The 23,539-nt window shown below is 35.5% G+C and overlaps 1 protein-coding gene across 9 annotated transcripts in view; it reads left to right on the top strand.

Annotated features, from left to right (window-relative positions):
* The window catches only part of prodhb (proline dehydrogenase (oxidase) 1b), a 48,988-nt gene that overhangs the window by 2,159 nt on the left and 23,290 nt on the right, over positions 1-23,539 (top strand). For 8 of the 9 annotated variants that reach the window (XR_012406715.1, XR_012406714.1, XR_012406712.1 and 5 more), the window contains exons 2-8: positions 1,295-1,503; positions 15,892-15,926; positions 16,015-16,164; positions 20,181-20,245; positions 20,358-20,474; positions 22,024-22,097; positions 22,372-22,453. Coding sequence is in view for 4 of the 9 variants with exons in the window: in XM_073951975.1 (XP_073808076.1) it covers positions 1,295-1,503; positions 15,892-15,926; positions 16,015-16,164; positions 20,181-20,245; positions 20,358-20,474; positions 22,024-22,097; positions 22,372-22,453 (732 nt within the window). In the remaining 5 variants the exon portion in view is untranslated. Of the gene's footprint in view, positions 1-1,294; positions 1,504-15,891; positions 15,927-16,014; positions 16,165-20,180; positions 20,246-20,357; positions 20,565-21,953; positions 22,098-22,371; positions 22,454-23,539 lie in introns of all 9 variants that reach the window. The other variant, XM_073951976.1, reaches the window with a different exon arrangement.

Genomic DNA, 23,539 nt, shown 5'->3' with positions numbered 1-23,539 from the left:
AAATAAACTTGAATTGAATTTATTAAACAATCTTTACAGATTATCTACAGACCCTCAAATATAATTATTCTTATGCATGGGACCCCATTTAAACATGTAAAGGCATCTACAGTATACATTTTCTTGCACAAAGACCAGATTTGAACAGTGAAAATGTGTATAATCTTAAAAAGGCCTGAAATATGTTTTAGATATTTAGTCTTTTAAGATGCATCAATGCATTTCGAGCCATTTTTCGTAATGTACTTATTTCTTTATTTACTTATTTAAATATTTTTGATTATTAATGTTGATATCATTTGTATGTATTTGTCTAATCTAAAGTTGATTAATTTGCTTAAATTAGTTTTGTTTTATTTATTATGTTTTATTTATTTGAGGATTTTTTCTGCATTTATTGCTTAGACTTAATTAAAATGTAGCCTATACATAATTTTAATCTAATGTTTTGTCTTGCTAATTTATTCAACATGTATTTATTTGAATGCAATTTGATTTATGTATTTTTTTTAAGGTTTTCTAATCTGTTTTATTAATTAAATAATTAGTTTGTTACCTTTTTTTCCCAAACATTTCCATGGACCCACTAGGATTCACCTGGGCTCAGTTCTAGCAAACATCATGTCCATCTCTGAGAGTTTTGCAAAAGAAAAAAAAATCTCATTTGCAGTTAATAAATATTGTTCAATATGATTTAAGATCATACTTTTACATGTACAGTAGGTTAGAATCATTAGCCCTGCTAAATTATTAGCCCCCCTTTATATTATATTTCACCCTGATTTCTGTTTTACAGAAAGATTTTTTTCAACACATGTATAAACATAATAGTTTTTTAACAACTAATTTTTAATAGCTGATTTATTTTATCCTGTTTATTTGTTGCCATGTTGACAGTAAATAATACTTTACTAGACATTTTTTCAGAATACTAGTATTCAGCTTAAAGTGACATTTAAAAGCTTAATTAGGCATGTTAGCGTAATAGGCACATTATTGTATAATGATTGTTTGTTCTACAGACAATCAATAAAAAAATATTGCTTAAGATGGCTAATAACATTGACCTTAAAATGGTTATAAAATTTTAAACTACATTTATTTATGCCGAAATAAAACAAGAAAGACCTTCTCTAGAAGAAAAAATATTATCAGTGATACTATTAAAAAATGTCTTGCTTCGTTAAACATTGTTTGGGAAATATTTGTAAAATGGGAAATAAATCAGAGGAGGTTTAATAATGTTGACTTTAAATGTATGTTTGGTAAGCACTTTTGTTCTTGTCACCTCTAGATAATAGACCTCAGCAGGAAGCTCTTGGGCCAGAAAATGTTTGAGCAGTTTATGAAGATGACGTTCTACGGTCAGTTTGTGGCAGGCGAGGACCATCAGTCCATCAGGCCGGTCGTACAGAAGAACCAGGCGTATGGAGTGGGAGCTGTGCTGGATTACAGTGTAGAAGAGGATCTCTCACAGGAAGAGGCTGAAAGGAAAGAAATGGAGTAAGTTTTGATGTAAACAAGATCAAACGACCAGGTTTCAAATAATATTAACCCAAAAACTTTAATTCTGTCATTGTTTATTCGCTCTATACTTGTTCCAAGTCTATTAGTGTTTTTCTTTTCTTCTGTTGAACACAAAATATGATGTTTTGAAGAGTGCTGAAAACTTTTAACCATTAACTTCAATTATATTTGCAATTCTTTGCATGGATGCTGTTGCACACTGGTATTTAAAAAATCTAAATACATACATATTTACATATAAATTATGTAAATTATATTAGATTTTTTTAGGAGATTGTTGTTGAAGATTGTTGTTCTGCTAATTATTTCAAAGGGTTAACCTGTTTTGTCTGTTGAACACAAAAAAAATATATTTCGAAGAATGCTGAAAACCTGTAACCATTGACTTGCATTTTATTTGCTTTTCTTAGCATGGAAGTTGATGTTGTAAAAATGAGGAAAAAAGTTTACCTGGTCATTTCAAACCTGTTTGAGTTTCTCTTTCTTCTGTTGAACACAAGTAGATATTTTGAGGAATGCTGAACACCTGTATCCATTGACCTCATTTTATTTGCTTTTCCTAGCATGGATTTTGTAATTGTAATCATTTACAATAAAACATTAAATTATTAAATTATTTAAATTATTTCATCTTGATAGTAGAATGTTGTTCAAGATGTTCAGTTGATTATCTTAAAGGCATAGTTCACCTCAAAATGAAAAAAATAAATTAAATTACTCGTTTCGAACCTGTTTGATTTTCTTTCTTCTGTTGAACACGCACACTAAAAAAGATATATAAAAATATATTGGAGACTTGTAACCATTCACTTCCATAGTATTTGTCTTTCCTACTGAAGATGTTTACAGTTTTTCAGCTTTCTTCCAAACATCTTCTTTTCAGAGATACTCTAAAGATTTTGAAGGACTCGATGGGAGAGTAAATTGTCTTTTTTGGGTGATCTATCCCTTTAATTCGTTTTCTGGCATTTATTTGCAGAGCACACAAGCCAAACTTGACTAATTAATGGGCAAATAAATAAATCAGTGATCAGTGTGTGAGTGGAATATAAATGTGTGCAATTATTTTGTTCCATAGCACTTGATTAGCTTAATTTAAAGCAGCTTGTTAAGTTTTTTTTTCTTTGTTGGTATTTACTGTTTTCCAGTTTTTTTTTTGGGGGGGGGGGGGGCAATCATTAAAGTTTATTTTTCCATTTAAAGGGGACCTATTAAGCACACATCACCTTTATATGGGGTTTAAACATTTCTGTGGCAGCAGTCTGTGAATATGACCAGCTTCTTTTAGTAAAAATGTATTGATTTTATTTTTTTAAATTACACTTGATAAAAACAGAAGCAGAAACACTTTGATTGACATTCTCCTTTTTGTACATGTGATCAGAGGGGGAATGCCCCGCCCATAAGTGACAATCTCTCCCTCATTAGCATATAGTATGTTAATCTTATTTTTGAATCTGCCACTATACTGACACACAGGCATTTGTTGCTCCGCCCTCTTTTGAAAAGAGCATAATCTCATTTGAATTTAAAGCGACAGCCACAAAAACAGCACAATTACACTCTAAGCCAGTAGTCACCAAACTTGTTCCTGGAGGGCCGGTGCCCTAAAGATTTTAGCTCCAACCCTAATCAAACACACCTGAACAAGGTAATCAAGGTCTTACTAGGTATACTTAAAACATCCAGGCAGGTGTTTTGAGGCAAGTTGGAGCTAAACCCTGAAGGGACACCGGCCCTCCAGGACCGAGATTGGTGACCCCTGCTCTAAGCCCTTACAGGTTGATTGAAACTCGTTGCCCTGAAAAAGCTAATTTCGTCTTGTTGAAAAAACAGTACTTTTTAAGTTTACTTAAATTATACTTTTTAACAGTAACGTGTGAAAAATGAACATGAACCTAATGTTAGACACATCTTAGTCTTACATTAATCTTAATCTAGTTTTCTTGCTAACTGTTACATATTTGGTTTATTAAAGGAAAACAATGTATGGCTGTTTGAGACAAAAGTATGAAATCGTGCTCATATTGACTAGCAGACATAGAAATATATCCTGTTTATATGTACTGTATCCACCAGTGACATCAGTTCAAAAAGCCAATCACGTTTCCTTGCACATTGTCCCTTTGATAACTGAGTAGAATAAGCTCTGGTAAGTACTGTACATTCACTTTAAACATTCCAATGGAATAAAAAATATCCTGCAAATCATACAACAAACCAAACAAATGGAGTAATTGAGCAAAAACTTTGGTATTTATGTTTATAGAATCTAAGTATTTTGAATTAATATAACTTTAGGTATAACAGTGTAGGATCAAATCCTAAAAGGGTCAATTTCAAAGAGTTATAAAACATCATTTGTGGGATATTTTGAGCTGAAACTTCACATACACACTCTTGGGACTTCAGATACTTATTTTACATCTGTTAAAAAGAGGCATAATAGGGCGCTTTTAAAGTACTGTGACATTAAAATAAAGCTTTTTAGGTTAGTCTTGAGCACATTTTTATAAGATTGTGTGCCCCAAAACATTGACAAACTATGCATTTAGTAAATATAAACATGATTAACATCCAAAGTAGGGCTACACGATTCTGGCTAAAATGAGATTTATTTATTTATTTATTTTTTTAATAAAGATCATGACTTTCTCATGATTCTGTAGATGTAAAATAAAGGTTCATATGAGTAGACTATTATTATTATTGTTATTTCTCAAACATATGGTAAAGTAACACTAATAGGCCTATGTGCAGTTTTACTCTTGGTTAAAATGCTAAATTTTGTTTAAAATTGTGGATTTAAACAGAGTTTAAATTTGTCCTGGTTGTTAATTTACGGTAAAGTGATGACATCAGAATACAACTATTCATAATCCTAAAGTTGAATTATTATGTTTGAGACATATGCTTGTCATTTGTAATTGACAACATTATTAGACTCTTTTATTTCACTGGTAAAATGAAACATTTGTCATTATCAGATTCCCTCTTGTATTATAGTCAACATTATATAGGCTAGTGCAGGGATCACCAAACTTGTTTCTAAAGGTTCGGTGTCCTGCAGATTTTAGCGTGAACCCTAATCAAACACCTGAACAAGCTAATCAAGGTCTTACTGGGTATACTTGAATCACCCAGGCAGGTTGTAAGGCTCTCCAACAACAGGCTGATAGGCATGCAAGGTCAAAAAACACTTTCATGGTCTTTTAATATGTATTTATTTTTACCTAATTATCCCAGCGACTCTCATATGATTCGTTCAGCGATTCATTTGTTCCCAAACCCCTCCTTAGCACGAAGCTAACTGCTCTGATTGGACCGATGACAGCCTGTTGCGATTGTTCAACACTGACAGCCTTCAGCGCGAGACAGAGTGAAATGCCCAGCACAGCTTATCAACAATATTGAAGTAGTCAGAGTGCATAGTGCATGTGTGAGCATACCTGCCAACACTCCTGTTTTTCCCGGGAGTCTCCCGTATTTCAAACCCATCTCCAGCCACCCACCCATTTGTTATTTATCCGGAAAACTCCTGTAATTTCCTGTAATTTTAAATCTGTAAACAAATCGGCACGCGATGCGTTTTCAACGTGGCATTAGATGCGATATGAGAATATAAAGAGTTAACCAGAGACGGTACAAGCAGTTACAAGTAACAAAACACAATTAAATACATAATTCGCAAGCTAGAGAAAACAAGGAGGCAACAATTTTAATTGCACTTACACTTGTGAAACGGAGGAAGAAACTGATTCATGTTCTGACAGTCCCTTACATCAATAGTCTTTTCTGATCCTTCCTTTTACAAACGGCCGATGAGTTCTCTGGTGTAAACGCGTAGATTCCAGGAGCACTCGGATAGCACAAGGCTGGGCTATAATGCCAAGGTATTTTTACAAAAATAAACCTCAACCACTGACTCTTCACAGTTTCATCTTTGGGTAGAGAAAATAGCTCTAACTTTAACCTTCACTTCCAATAATATCTATATTATACTATGATTCAACCGGTGTCTGCTACAGTGTGTGTCTAGCCTCTTTTTCTTTGTGTACTTTGCTTGTGTGCAGGACTACAGGTTTCAATTTTCCTGGGTTTACACGCGCAACAACTGAGGGGGCTAAAGTTTTGTATCCACGTCACGCCGATACGGCTAAAGAGTCGTTATCAAGACGATTCATTTGAAGCACTATGGGTCAACTCTATAAATGAATCAATAGTTTTAAACACTGTGCACTTTCAGATTTAAGCCTTAGCTGGATATTTCACTTCACTTAGAGCTGTGTTACACACTACATTGAATGTCATTCTCATAAACCGTAATAGTGGCTCTTTAATCACTGTTTAAAATTCCATGCCTCAGCAGTGAAATTGAACTGAACTAAATGGAACTTCAACTCTGAAAACTGGACTGACACAGTTTCAATTTATTAGAACTTCATCTTTGCTAAGCTGCTTTGACAATCTACATTGTTAATGCGCTATAGAAATAAAAATTAATTTAATTGACATCCATCGTATGTCTCTATGGAATTAATGGCTACCGGCTTCTAACATTCTTCAAAATACCTTCTTTTGTATTCAGCAGAAAAAATAAGCTTAAACAGATTTGAAATGGTATAGGGTGAGAACATTATGACAGACATTTCATTGTTTTGTTTTAGAAACTTTCCTCCTTATAGGCTGGCCTAGTTTGCATTGGAAATCTATTGGTCTGAATGAGACTTTAAGACCTGCTTTTTGTCAAACTAACTACTTTTCAGCAGAGGGGCTAGAGGTTAATAGCCATGCTGTGATTTGTGCTCGTACGAGCCCACGGAAATAGACTGAGATTTGATCTGCTGTCACAGACGTAAACAAAGACACAAGATCCTATTGGTTGTTTTGGTCGAGGCCCATTGTTTCTGATTGGCTTTTATCGAGGTTGTGAACATGCTCACTGTTTAGGAATTTTGCCTTGCGGTACACACAAATAGCGAGCTGCTTTCTGTTTCCACAAGAGCAGATGTTTATACAGTGTTGAGATGACAGTGGGATTATTTACGCTTCAGACCTTGCCTTTTTTAAGGCATGCATCAGATCTACTGCATTAGAGATCTGAAGAAACCCCTATCAGGCTTTATAATATCAGGGGAAAAAGTTTTTTTGTTTTGTTTTGTTTACTGCCATTTTGATCAAAATATATCTGAAAACTTTGCTTCAAAAGGAAACGTTATAAACAAAAAAAACATACTTTTTCAGAATACTTAATTTGACATTAATAACTAAAAACAACATAAAAATAAAATAAAACAAATCAACCGCGGCACAGCAAGAACCTTGCCTCACAGCAAAAAGGTCACTGGTTCGAGTCCTGACTGGGCCAGTTGGCATTTTTGTTTGGACTTTGCATGTTCTCATGTTGGCGTGGGTTTCCACTGGGTGCTGCGGTTTCCCCCACAAGTCAAAAGACGTACGCTATAGGTGAATTGAATAAACTAAATTGGCCGTAGTGCAGCTGGAAGAGCATCTGCTGCGTAAAACATATGCTGGATAAGTTGGCGGTTCATTCTGCTGTGGCGACCCCTGATGAATAAAGGTGCTAAGCTAAGGAAAATGAATGGATAAAACAAATTAAATTTCAGACTCAGACAGACTTAACTTTACTATCCCATTTAGGGTAACTAAAGTTGCAGCAAAGTGCCATAACACAGGCCACATTTTACCTAGTTTTTACCATAAAACATACAATAAATCAATTTCCAGAAACATTTCCTTCCCTTCAGACCCGAATTAGACACAACTCTCAGTCTCAACTTTATTATCCCCTTTAGGAAAACTAAAATTGCAGCAAGGTACCGTAACACAGACGAAGTTCCATGTACACATTAATAAAATATTACCCCACAACATACAATACATCATATTATAGGTGCATCTCCCTCTCCCCTGGACTCATTTAATGACATTCTTTGAAATTTGCACACTACCTAACCTTATATATTATGTTTACCCTAATATTGAAGATTATTATATTATATTATTACTGTTATAGTATTTTTTTTAATTATTAGAATTTTTCAATGTGCTTTTTTATGGTCACAGAATTTAAAACATTTCCCCCTTTTTTTGATAATTAAGTGAAAAAATCCTGATTGCAACTGTGATTTTTATACTAGTATGCAGTCATCTAACCATACCTTAGCAACCACCCAGTACATTTTCATTCATTCATTCATTCATTCATTCATTCATTCATTCATTCATTCCTTCGGCTTAGTTCCTTATTTTTCAGGGGTCGCCACAGTGGACTGAACTGCCAACTATTCCAGCATATATTTTATACAACGGATGCCCTTTCCAACCCAGTACTAGAAAATACCCATACACACTCATTCACACACACTCATACACTATTTATACACCTATAGCGCTTGTCCTTAGACTGTTGAGGAAGCCGGAGCACCCGGAGGAAACCCACACGAACACCAGGACCGAACCAGCAACCTTCTTGCTCTGAGGCTACAGTGCTGACCGCTGAGCCACTGTGCTGCCCATTAGATTTCAGCAGCATTTGGATTTCATTTTTTTTTTTTTTTTTTTGAAAAGTGCTAACAGTAATGATTTTTTTCTCCCCTGTATGTTTCCTGCTTGTCAGCACTATTTACACCTATTTTTTAACAAATAGCAGTCACATTTAATTACACGCAGCAACTTGTAAATAAACTTATTACAGTGGCGGTCTGAGATACTTAGAAATCCTGTCTGAATCTCTCTTTAGAGTTTCATTCTTAATATTTCAGAAAGTAACTCTTTGTCATTCATTCTGACCTAAAACCGAACTTGTGACCTTTCTATTATCAGCGCAGCTTCTTAACCATTAGCTTCACCTTCATTTCAACAGCTGTGTCAACGTTATGACATTTGATTTTAAAAAAAGTCTTCATTTGTTCATGTCATTGACCTTTTGGAAATTACAGAGTGTCAAAGCCATACTCGAGGGTCTCCTGCTGGAAATGTAAATGAAATGTACTTGCCTGGAAACCCAGCGAAATATAGTGGGTGGAAATATAAATGACGCCATCTGGATTGTGTGGAAGAGCCCGTGATACGAAGACAATCCCGTAATATCTGTTTGCTTGACAGGCAGTTAAGTTAATGTTAGAAAAATAAGTTAATTGTATTATTAATTGAATTTATGTCATGTAAATATATGCAGTTATGGGAAAAATAAATTTACAGCTTTGCAGAAAACCTATTAATTATTTATTCGTTACAAACTATGACATTTCAGATAAGGCAAGGCAGGTTTATCAAAGAATAATAAAATATTCTCACAATAAATACAAGAAATAAAATCAACAAAGAATTAAATAGTTTAACGAGACTCTATTATGCATTAAAAAGGTAATATTTTGGTTTTTGGGTCTCCAACAACAGGCTGATATGCTGAAGTCAAAAACACTTTCATTGTCTTATAATATGCATTTGTTTTTACCTAATTATCAAAACTACTCCCATATGATTCGTTCAGAGATTAATTTCTTCCCAAACTCCTTCTTTAACTGGTTTGATGACGACTGAGAGCAACGACAAATAGCAAAGGATCGCATTTAAATCGGTCACAAACGTAACCCACAAAAATGGTAAAGAAAGACACGCATCACATTTTCAATGTGGCTTTAGACCAGGGATCACCAATCTCATTCCTGAAGGTCAGTGTTTAGCTCCAACTTGCCTCAACACACCTGCCTGGGTGATTTAAGTATACCTAGTAAGACCTTGATTAGCTTGTTCAGGTGTGTTTGATTAGGGTTGGAGCTAAATTCTGCAGGACACCGGACCTCCAGGAACAAGTTTGGTGATCCCTGCTTGAGATGCAATTTGTAAATATAAAGACTTAACTAGATACAGTACTAGACACGTGGAGCGATTACAAGTAACAAAACACAATTAACTACATATTTTGCAAGCTAGAGAAAACATTGAGGCAACCATTTTAATTGCACTTACACTTATGAAATGGAGGAAAAAACTCATCCATGATCTGTGTACTGATAAAGTTCCTATCAAGCTCTAAAAAAAGGCCCGTCTATCAATAGTCTTTCTGATCCTTCCTTTTACAAACAGCCGACGAATCCCGTATTACAGGGTATTATTGCATTAATCACCAGAACGTTCACTGATCTTCAGTCATCATCAGTTCTACATACACCTGCTAGTCTTTGAAAGGGTAAGGCGCCCTCAAGTTTTACCAGATCTAACACTTCATATTTGGTATTGTTTTGTGTCAATGTTGATATGAACAGGCTAAAGATCAGGACGAAAAACAAATTATATAAATCAACTTGCTTATTAAAAATTCGGTACTTTTAAACATGCTGCACTTTCAGATTGATATCTCAGCTGGATCTTTTCATTCACTTAGAGCGGTGTTACACTGCATGGAAGGTCATTTTCAAAAACTCATGAAAGGGGCTATTTAAAAAACATTAAAACAAAAATCATAAATACATTTTATATATATAGATATATATATATATATATATATATATATATATATATATATATATATATATATATATATATATATATATATATATATATATATAAATATATCTCGGATGTAGAAATAAAATGGCTACACTACTGCTCATTTTCATGATTCCTTTTTAAACAACACAATATCAATGTTTAACTTCAACAATCCTTAAAGCAATATTTGATGAAATTACCCTGATTTAAAAAACAAAACAAAAGGCTTTTAGAACTGAGTGAGGAGAAGGGGAGATGGAGATATAGATGATATGCCATTTGGATTATGAGGGAAAGCCGGTGAGATTCTCCTCTGCATCGCTGCTTTCATTTCTAAGTGCAGCTGTCAGAGGTTTGAGCTGTTTTAGATATTATTCGGTTTTAGCTATTATTCTGGTCATTTCTCCTTATCTCCTGAATACTGTGCTGAATCACTGCGGTCACTCGCCTTTACTATATTTTCAGAGTACTCTGATTACAAAATGTACAAAAAAAATCCATATTATATATATGCCACAATACATAATGGCATTCATTATGAAAAATAAATATAATAATAATAATTATATATAATTTAGATTTTTTTTCTTTTTTTTTTAAATGTCCCAAATGATGTTTAACAGAGCAAAGAATTTTTCAAACACACAAATTCTGTGTGTCTGATAATAATTTTTCTTTTAGAGAAGGTCTTGTATGTTTTATTTCGGCTAGAATAAAAGTAGTTTAAAATTTTTTCTGAAACATTTTAAGGTCAAAATTATTAGCCCCTTAAAGCTAATTTTTTTCCGACTGTCTACAGAACAAACCTTCATTAAACAATAACTTGCCTAATTACCCTAACCTGCCCAGTTAACCTAATTAACCTATTTAAGCCTTTAAATGTCATTTTAAGCTATATAGAAGAGTCTTGAAAAATATCTAGTCAAATATTATTTAGTGTCATCATGGATAAAATAAATCAGCTATTAGAAATGAGTTATTAAAACTATTATGTTTAGAAATGTATATATATATATATATATATATACATACATACATACATACACACACACACACACACACACACACACACACACACACACACACACACACACACACACAGCCTACTAAGCAATTTATAACATTTTATTTATTTGTATTAATAGAAAAAAAAAACATAAAACTCAAACCCCACAAACTATTTGCAAAATACTTTAGCATTTATATACCAAATAATAACAATCTCCACTTTACATCAAAAAGTAACATATAAAGCTCAAATCCCACAAACTGTTTTTAAAGTACTGTAACATTTATATACCAAAATTAACAAAATATACTCATTACATCAAGTATCATCAGTAATTGCGCCATAATGTTTTGATGTTTATCCTAATCGCACATACGGTTTGGTTATGTATGTTTATTATTATTACTTTATAAATATTTTCAGTCTTAATTTGTAATTGTAAATGTTAATGCAGTTATAGTTTCCTTTACTTGTTAATTTGGTTACAATAAAAAAAGTTACTTAAAACTACCCTTACATAATAATTGAAGTATATTCAAATCACTCCTTAACAAATCATCCCTTAACAAAAAGGGATTAAAGGGGCAGTTCACCAAAAACAAAACAATTAATTGCCTCACTATTTACTCTCCCTCGAGTGATTTTAAACCTTTCTGAGTTTCGTTTTTATGCTGAACAAAAGAAGATATTTTGAAGAATACTGCAAACCTGTAACCACTGACTTCCATAGTAGGAAAAACATTTAATATGAAAGTCAATGGTTACAGGCTTCAATCTCTCTACAAAATACCTTTTGTGTACAACAGAAAAAAAGAGGTCCATCTTTAGGTGAACTGTCCCTTTTAAATGGGTTTCTCCGTTCATTTCTCCTCATGTCCTGCGAGCGGCGCTGAATCTCCACAATCTCACACACATTCAGTCTGCAGACCAAATGAGCCGAAATGGAGCGTTTATTGGAAATGCTCTTTACAACCACAGAGGACCCAGGCTGGTCACCGGCTAATAAAAGCTAATTTATGTTCGTGATGTGTGTTTTAGAGCCTCTGCCCCTATCAATATTGCATTAACATCCACCCCAATGGATCCTGTAATGCTGTTATACAGAATAGAGTGCTCAGCTCGGCTTTTCTGCATTATCAGGGGTGTGATGGAGGATGTGGCATTTGAGTAGGTTGCCATCTAATATTCAGGAACCCGAGGCTGATCATTCCTTGAGATCTCAGACGCCGTTTCTGCCTGCTATCAGTTTTGTGTGAAAAGCTGTTATTGCTGCGTCTTCATGCAGACAGACATGATTATTATGGCAACCATCGGTCGGCTGTAATTGACTTGCATGCATTGATTTGTGAATGATCTGCTATATAATATGCAGCTGATGTCGACCCAAGACAAACCCGTGATTTAGTTCTTTTGCTTGAAGAAGCTGCAGAAAATGCATGAAGCTTTAAGATAGTTTGTGTTTTAACTAGTGAGGAATACATTTATATCTGTATGATTTACATTTTTTGTATTATTTTCTGAAATATAAATGTTATATCAGTCTGTCTGTCTGTCTGTCTGTTGTTTTATCTATCTTTTTATCAGTTTTTATCTATCTGTCTGTCCGTCCGTCCATTCATTCTATCCATTATTCTATTATTCTATTTGTCGTTCTATTGTTCTATCTATTGTTCTCTCAATCCATCCATCCATCCATCCATCCATCCATCATCCATCCATTCTTTTGTTCTATCTATCGTTCTGTCATTCTATCCATCCATCCATCCATCCTTCCGGCCGTCTGTCTCTCTGTCTGTCTGTCTATCAGTCTTTCTGTCTATCTATCTGCTGTTCTGTCTGTCGTTTTATGTATCTTTTTATCTGTTTTATCTATCTATGTCTGTCCGTCTGTCCATTCGTTCTATCCATCGTTCTATTCTATTTGTTGTTCTATTGTTCTATCTATCCTTCTGTCATTCCATCCATCCATCCATCCATCCATCCATCCATCCATCCATCCATCCATCCATCCATCCATCCATCCATCCATCCATCCATCCATCCATCCATCCATCCATCCATCCATCCATCTATCTATCTATCTATCTCTAGATAGTCGTTCTATCTGTCGTTCTATCTGTCTTTCTATCTCATTTTATCTATCTTTCTATCTGGTGCCATCTGTTTCCATCTGTTTCCACCTGTTTCCTTCCATCCATCCATCCATCCATCCATCCATCCATCCATCCATCCATCCATCCATCCATCCATCCATCCATCCATCCATCCATCCATCCATCCATCCATCCATCCATCCATCCATCCATCCATCCATCCATCCATCCATCCATCCATCCATCCATCGTTCTATCTGTCGTTCTGTCTGTGTCGTTCTATCTCATTTTATCTATCTTTCTATCTGGTTCCATCTGTTTCCATCTGTTTCCGTCCGTCCATCCATCCGTCTATACGTGTGTGTGTGTGTGCTAGTGTCTGTCTGTCATTGTGGGCAATTGATCTATCATATTTGTATATTTTTCTGGGGTTTAAATAATTAAGAAATTCATTAATAAAGAATTCAAAACATATGATCAAAAGGTGTTTCCCTTTGAATAATGCTGACATGTGTGGTACAGGAATAAAGTGTGCCAAATGCATTTCCTTTTTTTTTAATATGAGGAAAATACACAGATCAGATTCCAGTTTAAAAATAAGGGAGGTAATATGTGATTGCAGTGGAGCCTCTTGCATACATGCAAATAGTCATTTGTCATTGCTTAACATTTATGTTGATATTTTTCTTGTACTGCGGAATACAGGTAAAAATGTTAAGTATTTTATAACAGCGTAAATGTTTTTTTCTCGATTTGTATAACAGCATGTATAAGTTTTTTTTTTTTTTTTTTTAAATCTATGCATCAAAGGTTTTGAAAACAGCTTAAATTCTTTTCATTTGAACAGGTTTGTATATTATTTAAAGTAGAATTCACTTGTGTATACAGTCAAAATTATACCCGGAGTTTTAATTATGATAATACTATTTCTCAAGTGATGTTCAACACATTATTGACATAATTGTTTTGACTACTTATTTCTAACAACTAATTCATTGTCTCTTTACCATGATGACAGCACATAACATTTTACTAGCCATTTTCAAGGTACTAGTATTGCAAAGTGCAATTTAAAGACTTAACCAGGTTATTATGTTAGCTACAGGAACGTTAGGATAATTAGGCAAGTTATTGGATTAAAGTGTTTTGTTCTGTAGCCAATCAGAATTTTTTTTTTTAAAGGGGCTAATAATATTGACCTTAGCATTTATTTAAAAAAAAAATAAAACTGCATTTATTCCAGCCAAACTAAAAATAAATAATAGGAAAAGCTGTGAAAATTTCCTTGCTCTATTGAACATTGGCAAACTATTATTGAATAATTTTGACTATATGTTATTTAAACCAAGCAGACATTTTGTTTAAAATTGTTGTGAACTTTTGTTTTTCACAAATGTTAAATGTGTACTTTTGCGGATGTTTTCATTCACTCTCGGGTGCTTTTAAGTCCTAATTTGACCAAAACTCTCTCTTTGTTTCAGCAAATGAAATGATGTTTGGTGTCAAATCTTATTTTGACACACATTTTTGAAAATGCCTGGAAAGCTTTCAAAAACTCAACAGTACACAAGTTTACTACCCTTTCGCTATGTTCGCAGCTGTTTTTGCCCCATTGACTTCCATTTTAATGACATTTTTTGCAAAACCATGACAGCATGCAACCATGCTTTTCTGATTGTTGCTGGTTTTCCCTGTTGGGAAGAGGTCAAATGTTACATTTTTTACTGTTGATTATCAGTTGCAGGGGAGAAAATACTTAGTTTCTGCATTCAATATGGAGAATGGTGTGAGTTTGAGCGACACCTTTGCACACCTTGATATGCCTGAGAAAATCAAAATAAGCAGCTCAGCTCTCAGAACATGGTAAGTGTATATGGCACACTCACTATAATCTGCTGTTTTACTCTATAGAGTTCTATATAATTTCCCAGTACTGGGTTGCAGCTGGAAGGGCATCTGCAGTGTAAGACAAATGCTGGATACAGGTTGCTGTTCATTCCGCTGTGGTGACCCCTGATAAATAAAGGGACTTGGCCAAGGGAAAATGAATTAAATGAATTAATTAATTTATTTATTTATTCCATATAATAGCCAGAAATGTTTTTGCTAAAGGGTTAATGGTGCCAGAAGATGATCAACAGTAAAAACTATAGGTTTTACCTCTTGCAAGCAGGGAAAACAGTGTCATGGTTTTGTAATTCAAAAAATGTCATTATAATGGAAGACAAAGGGTCAACAACAGTTGCAAACATAAAAAAACACAACAATTTAAACAATACACAAGAGTTAATCATCATAAACTGGGATATGTACTGAACCTTGGATTTATTGTACAAATACACCTCTTGGATTTGCTAAAGCAGAGGCTGTGGGTGGATGTGGAAGTGCAGAGGCGGTGGAGAGATCACAGGAACTCAATCCAAACAAGCCACTGCCCCATGCCACCGCTGGCCAAGCGTCAGTGCAGTTCAGACACATGTGGGCATCAGCATAGACGTCAGGCGGGAGTTTGCCTCTAAGTGCTGACCCTGAAATCTAGAAGAGAAACAAACAGCACAAGTGCACCACAGTAAAGTCACCTCATAGCAGCCTCTGCAGTTATTATTGATTCCTCTCTATAGAAACTGCTGGTTCTTCGTTTTGTCAGCTAAAGGTCTCTACAAAGGCCTTGAGAACAAGTAGTAGTCGCTTTCATTAGTCACCCTGCTTTATTAGAAATGTCAATTTCTTTTCTTTTCCTGATAGATCTTGCATGTCTACATCAGAAAAAGAAAGCCCTGGTGAGTATCTACACCTTTTTAGCATTTCAATTTGTTTGTAGGATTGAAGCAAAAGGTCAGATTTTTCTCCCCTTTCCATGTGTTTCAGGAGTGGATCACAGAGAAAAGAAGTTCACAGCTCACCGAAGGTTTGGCGACCGCCGTGAAGGCGTGACGAGCGCTCGTACGTATTTCTATGCCGATGAGGCCAAATGTGACCAGCACATGGAGACTTTCCTCAATTGCATCAAAGCCTCAGGTAACAGAGCATTTAGAAAAGCTGATTAGTAATAATAAACTTTGGAATTGAAGTCAGCTTGCGTGCAAAACAAAAGCCAGGGGCTGCAAATTCAATGGTTTAGATACACACAAAGTAATTAGGACACTTGCAACCCAGGCTCATTGGAAAAACTTGCGAAAATATGTTTTTGTGGATATGTTGCTGTCAGCTAGCTCCTCAACTCTCACATAGTCACACACTGAAGCTAAGTAGGGCTAAGCCTAGTCAGTATCTAAATGGTAGACCACATTGGAAAGCTAGGTTGCTCAGGAAGTGGTGTTGATGAGACCAGTAGGGGGCGCTCAACCTATGGTCTGTGTGGGAACTAACACCCTAGTATATTAATGGGGACTCTATACTGCTAAGTGACTGCCATGTTTACTGTCTTTCTGATGAGATGTTAAACCGAGGTCCTGACTCTCTGTGGTCGAATTCCAGGGTGTCCTTCGAAAAAGAGTAGGGGTTTAACCTCAGCATCCTGGCCAAATTTGCCCACCGGCCTCTGTTCATTATGGCCTCCTAACCGTTCCCATATCATAATTGGCTTCATCACTCTGTCTACTCTCCACCAATCAGCTGGTGTGTGGTGTGCAGTCTAGCGCAATATGGCTGCCATTGCGTCATTCATGTGGATGCTGCACGGGGGTGTCCCTCACAAAAATGTGTAAAGCGGTTTGAGTGTCTAGAAAAGCGCAATATTAATGTAAAGAATTATTATTATTATTATTATTATTATTATTATTATTATTATTATTATTATTATTATTATTATTAGTGTTTCGTTCAGTCTGATCTCACAAGGACACAAATACAGTAGTGGCTAATTCGTATGAGTTCAGTGGTATGAAAATGTATCATTTTTAAAAGGAGGCATGACACCAAACCACACCCCTAAACCCAACCGCCATTGGGGGATGAGCAAATAGTACTAAATTGAATGAGAGAGATTGTACAAATTCATATGAATTAGCCACTAAATCAAAGTTACAAATTACCAAGAGATAGCGTTGAGTTCGTTGCACATTTCGGATGGCAAATCTACTAGAGGGCGCTGTCTACATGTTTGTGAAGCTGAAAAATTAGTTTCTTAGGGTACATTTTGATGTATATTTCACCAAGAAGAGCAAACCACTAACCTAAACCCAGCCAATTGTGTTTTTAAAAGCAAACGCATAGAGACATATATAGTTTTTTTTTTATTCACATTACTTTTACCTTGATTTCGCATTACTTCTAACTGTTTTGTCGTCAATCTCAGATGTAAGAGCAACAAATAGTAACTTGACTTCTAGTTGATCATTTGGAAAAGTGACAGAAGGTTGATTTTTCAGATGAATCATTTGTTGAACTGCATCCCAAACATCACAAATACTGCAGAAGATCTACTGGAACCTGCATGGACACAAGATTCTCACAGAAATCAGTCAAGTTTGGTGAAGGAAAAATCATGGTTTGGGGTTACATTCAGTATGGGGCTATGTAAGAGATCTGCTGAGTGGATGGCAACATCAACAGCCTGAGGTATCAAGGCATGTGTGCTGCCCATTGTATTACAATAGCGCTCGTTCTCGTACTTCAGCCTCCACATCAAAGTTCCTGAAAGCAAAGAAAGTCAAGGTGCTCCTGGATTGGCCAGTCCGGTCACCAGACATTTACCGAGCATGTCTGGGTAAAGATGGAGGAGGCATTGAAGATAAATCAAAAGAATCTCTTAAAGTCCTGCAAGAATACTTTCTTTGGCATTCCAGATGACTTTATTAATAAGTGATTTGAGAGATATATGGATGCAGTCCTCCAAGCTCATGGGAGTCAGACACAATATTCATTCTTTTCCCACTGCACCATGACTTTATATTCTGTACTGTACATTATCTCTGTTAAGTGATGACTTTAGTCTTGGCAAAGTCAGACCTTACTGTCCTAATTAAATAACTAAAAATCAAGACATGATCATGTTTTATTTTGCTGAAATAAGAGTAATCTAGAGGCCTTTGACTTTCACTTAAGCCACTTCTAATAGCATATGATCAACTAGAAGTCAAGTTATTATTTGTTGTTCCTAAAACTTGGATAGGAGACAGGACTTTTGTCAGGTGGACATAATGAACTACTGAGCAAAGTGACCATGCAAGAAGAGTTGTACATATGGAGATATTTAGAGGCAAATGTATTTGATCGCAAGTCAAAGACATTGGTAAGGTGTTTTGTGTAATTTATTTGGCGTTGTGTGAATAACTGCAAGAAAAAAGTCTTTATTTGTTGATAATATGTCCCTGCAAATAACATTAATGTGAAAAGGAACAAAAGTTGATGGTGTCATAAGGCTCCGTAATGTTCATTTTACCTATTTGTTTGCCGTTTTTGTGGTTTCACAAAATTTAGTCGAAGCACATATTTCCAATGAGCTTGTGTTGGACACTTTCCATGAACAGGGTGCAAAGAACACTGAAAAAAAAAACGATTCAAAGATGATTAATTTGATTTATTAGATTTTTAAAAAGTTAAGTGGTTGTAAACAAATTATTTAGTTTGACAAATCAAGTTATTAAATTTAATTGGTTTGTTTAAATTCAACCCATAAAAATAGTTTGCAACAACTTTGCAGAAATCATTATTAAGATTTTGTAATTATTTCCTAAGTAATTAAGAAACATTTCTATAATTGTTTGTTCATCACTAATTCTTATATACAGTTGAAGTCAGAGTTATTAGCCCCCCTGAATTATTAGCCCCATGTTTATTTTTCCCCCAATTTCTGTTTAACGAAGAGATTTTTTTCTTCGTTAGCACATTTCTAAACATAATAGTTTTAATAACTCATTTCTAATGACTGATCACAGTAAATAATATTTTAATAGATCTTTTTCAGGATACTTCTATGCAGCTTAAAATGACATGTAAAGGCTTAACTAGGTTAATTAGGTTAACTAGGCAGGTTAGAGTTTATTGTATAACAATGGTTTGTTCTGTAGACTATCAAAAATATAAATATAGCTTAATGGGGCTCATAATTTTGTACTAAAAATGGTGTTAAAAAAATTAGAAACTCTTTTAATTCAAGCCGAAATAAAACAAATAAAACTTTCTTCAGATGAAAAAATATTATCAGACATACTGTGAAAATGTCCTTGCTCTGTTAAACATATTTTTGAAAATATTTAAATAAAGAAAAACTAATTCAAAGGGGGGCTAATAATTCTGACTTCAACTGTATTTACAGTGCTCAACATTAATGAGTATAACCCATTTTGAAAATGAATGTTTTTATATTTCTCAGTGAATATAGTTAAAATATTTTTGTGCATTTGAACAAAACCGATTTATTAGACCGATATATGTATTAAAATAATATTTAGTCACAGAACAACTTTTGAAATAGAAAGATTATACATTTAAATTCATGGAAAATATTTGGAAAAAAATACAAACTACAAAATATCAACACAATTGTAAACAGTTTTGTCTTTCTCTTGAATTTGGCTCTTTTAAAAATATTTTTTGTTTAATATTATTCCCTCACATATAAATTTGAGTGTACTAATTTTGGACCGTTCATAAGTTCTTTTGTTAGAATAACTCCAGATTTGGCTTCAGCATTGACTAATCGAATGTATATGTACAAATATAATATTGTAATGCATCCTATAGAAATTATTAATTTAAAATGAGAGATTTGTGAAGGGTATGTTGAACACTGCATATAGCATATGATATGCTGTGTATTTTAGTTCATGAGTGCCAAGAAAGCATGCAGACCTAGCAACTTAAGAAAGCATTTTATAGTGTGTTTGTGAATGTGCATGCAGCACAAGTTTTCCATTATGCCAGCACTATTGGAGCAACACCCATTGTAATGCACCTGCGACACCAAGTATAACAGCATAGAATTCATTCAGCGCTCCTGTAAAATTACTTCTAAAAAAAGAGCCAGTTTCACTTTCACTGCTGCCGTTACCACTAAAATAACTCTAAAAGAAAATCACCTGCCTGCTCAGGTGGAAGTTCTGAAGATGGTTTCTCGGCTATTAAGATGACTGCCTTGGGGCGCCCGCAATTCCTGGTAAGACTGTGGTTCACGCAGGGTTCATTCATCAGAAAACATCAGGTTAAAATCCGTCACCTCTATGAACTAACCAGGTTCCTCATCCTTCCCCCCTCCCGGGCGTCTGCAGCTCCAGTTCTCCGAAGTGCTGGTGAAATGGAGACGCTTTTTCAGTTTCCTTGCTAGCAAGCAGGGGAAAGACGGCATGGAGGTGCTGGAGCAGAAACTGGATCTAGAGCAATTGCAGGTATGATTTTGGGTTCAGTCTTCGGCCAAATGCACAGATCAAGCAACACTAAAGTATGATATCTGTATAAGATTACTGTATAAGGCAGCTGTAGAAAATCTGACCTGCAGCAAAGCCACTATAGGCTACAGTATATGACTGTCCAGAATTTTAATGGCAGAATCTAATTAAGATGACGATAAATAATGAAGTAGACTTATAGCAGACACTTGTATGTAGTATCGGTTTAAATGGGACTTTTATTCAAGGTCATTTGCAATGGAGAAACTTGAGTGGAGATTTTTCTCAAGGGTGCAATATGGGAATTGATGCTTGCGATGATAATCTTTCATTACAGTGATCTTTAGTCACATAATCAGCGATACTGTATGTATTAAAATAAAATACTAAATCTTTATTTCATTAGGAAGTTTTGAAAAGTGGAAGTCATCGTATGTGGGTAAATTGCATAATGTAGAAACAGAAAATACAACATATAGGGCTCTATTTTAACCATCTAGGTGCAAAGTCTAAAAGCACATGGCGCAAAATCATTAAGAGCATGTCTGAATCCACTTTTGCTATTTTAGGGATGGAAAAATGCAGGTTGCACCCCGGCCCATGATCTAACAGTGTTGTACTCATTTTCTTAATGAGTTATGGGTGTGTTTTGAACATGAATAGCATTAAACCAATCAGAGCCTCATCTCACATTCCCTTTAAGAGTCAGTTGCGGCGTGCCGTGACGCATTTGCTATTTACAAAGTGAAACACACACGCATAACATACAAGCATACATTTCACACCATATGATAGCTGATAACAATATGTTTAAAATGTCCTTCAATTCAGTTCAATTTGTATTTATTCCGTCTTTTTAGCCAGTTTAAGTTCATCAAAAATCTCTGATTAAGAGTCTATCATGTAAACAGAGTTTTGTCTTAATTGTATTAAAATTAGAGTATTGACTTAGTCCCTGTCAATGTGAACACAGGTATTTTTAGTTTCGGAGTATCAAACCCAAACTTTCTAAACTCTGGCCAGGGTGAAGATTTTCTTAAACTCTGGAGACAGTGTGGTCGTGTGAACACTACAACTAGGTTTTTTGCCTCATTATGTCAGTGTGTGCATGGTTTTTCTCCTTTCTGATTGGCCAACATGGCTGTGTTCACACCAAATGGCGAAGAAGCTAATGAGACAACTTCTGTGCCTTAGCGGCAAAAGCACCGCGGGACAGTTATGCGCCTCTGTTCTCACTTTTGCGTTGACTTGTATGAAATCTTGTAAAAATACTTTATTCCCCATTTGGTGTAAACTCTGCATAAGTGTCATTATCGCCCCCTGTTGGTTCAGCGTGACCTTAACATGCATCACAGTGCATTTTGCTGTTTTCATGTGGATGGATATTTAAAAACAAAAAACAAACAATCAAAAAAACCAAAAAAACAGGGAAAACTTTGATTATAAAAAACACTAGTGTACTTGCAGACATGCCCTCAGTGAAATCAAAGTATTTGACGTTGCTTAAAATGGGAGCTCTGATGATTGAAGGTGTGTGTTGTCTTTACAGATGTGTCTAGCAAGGCTAGGAGCCGAAGGCAACATTCAGAGCTTCTTCTCTGATGGACGACTGCACTCATCAGGGTGAGAAACACCGGCTTCCCGTAGCCGTTCCGACACTCAGACTTGTAAATCTTCTCAATCAATGGCAGACAATGAAGTTATCTTATGAACTACTTGAGGACTCCTCCACACATGCTCCATTACTCTGCTTGACCCTCCGAGTAGCTAAACCCATATAAGAGCACTTTCCTCTGTACAATCGACCAGTTCTCTAACGATTCATGGAAGTCATTTGGTGTTAAGAAAAAAACAGGCTTCTGGAACTTAAATGATGTGCTTTATGTGTTCTCCAAAGCATTGTGGACATGCTGGATTGGAACAGACTGATAGATGAAAGAATGAAGATATCTGATCTACTTGTTGTCCCAAACCTGCAGGTAAGAAACAGATGTCCTATAACCGCATCATAAACTAAGAGGGTCATCGATTACTAATGGTGTAGTTGGCTCTATAAACACTTCACAGTTTTAAGATTTTTTCCTCACGCCATGGGTGTAAATCCCCCTCCCCATCTGGGGGTTGTCGCCCCCAAAATAATTGTAAAATAAAAACAGACTGTCTATTAAGAAAAATATATGTATGTATACCTAAAATAATTGGGTAAGTAGCAGAAAAACAAACGCTCCCCCTCCCCTTCCTCACAATGGCTTGGCCCACTGCCTGCTTTTCCAGTTCATCTCACCTACTCTCCACACACGAGTTATGTGGCTGCTGCTCAATTAATGTTGAACTCCAGTAAGTAGGCTATAGTACTGTAATAATACTGGAATTCGATATCAGTCGGTACTAAAACGTCCATTTCCCACTAACATTTGAGCACGTTTTTTTAAACAGCGCTGATTTGCCATTGTGTTCATGTGCACAACAGAAATGACTGTGATTGGCTGTGAAGGTCGTCAGTTCACCGCATTTCACTACTGTTTGCTAAGTGTAACTACAGATACAGGAGCATTTTGAAGCCGCGAAGATCAGCTGGGGCCTCATGTATCAACGCTGCGTACGCACAAAAACTTTGCGTACGCCAGGTTTCACGCTCAGAATCGCTCACGTTTGGATTTACTAACAATGAACTGAACGTGGGAATGTGCGCAGCTCCACGCCAGCTTCATGGCTGGCGTACGCACATTTTTTGTGCGTGTCTGTTTTATTTCCATTGGCGACTCCTAGAGGCAGTTGTGTTAAATTCCTCTCTACAAAGTGTCTGAGCCTTGCAATGGCAGCTGTATGAGACGGGTTCATCTAGCAGGTATATAAGGTTTCCATACCATACAGTTGACCAGCTAAACATTAAAGCGCAATTTGCAGCGGACGCCTGTTTTCCCAATGTAATCTGAGCTATCTACTGCACACACATTGCTATAAAGACACTATCTGAAGATGAATTTGCATACAGGAATCAGAAACGTTTCCATTCAATAAATGTGCAAATAAAATATGATGCACAAACTTATTAATGATTCCTA

This window comes from Danio rerio, chromosome 5 (genome assembly GCF_049306965.1).
Source record: "Danio rerio strain Tuebingen ecotype United States chromosome 5, GRCz12tu, whole genome shotgun sequence".
NCBI classification, from domain to species: domain Eukaryota; kingdom Metazoa; phylum Chordata; class Actinopteri; order Cypriniformes; family Danionidae; genus Danio; species Danio rerio.
The sequence above is the reverse complement of the archived record's forward strand: the minus strand, read 5'-3'. Positions and strand labels throughout refer to the sequence as shown.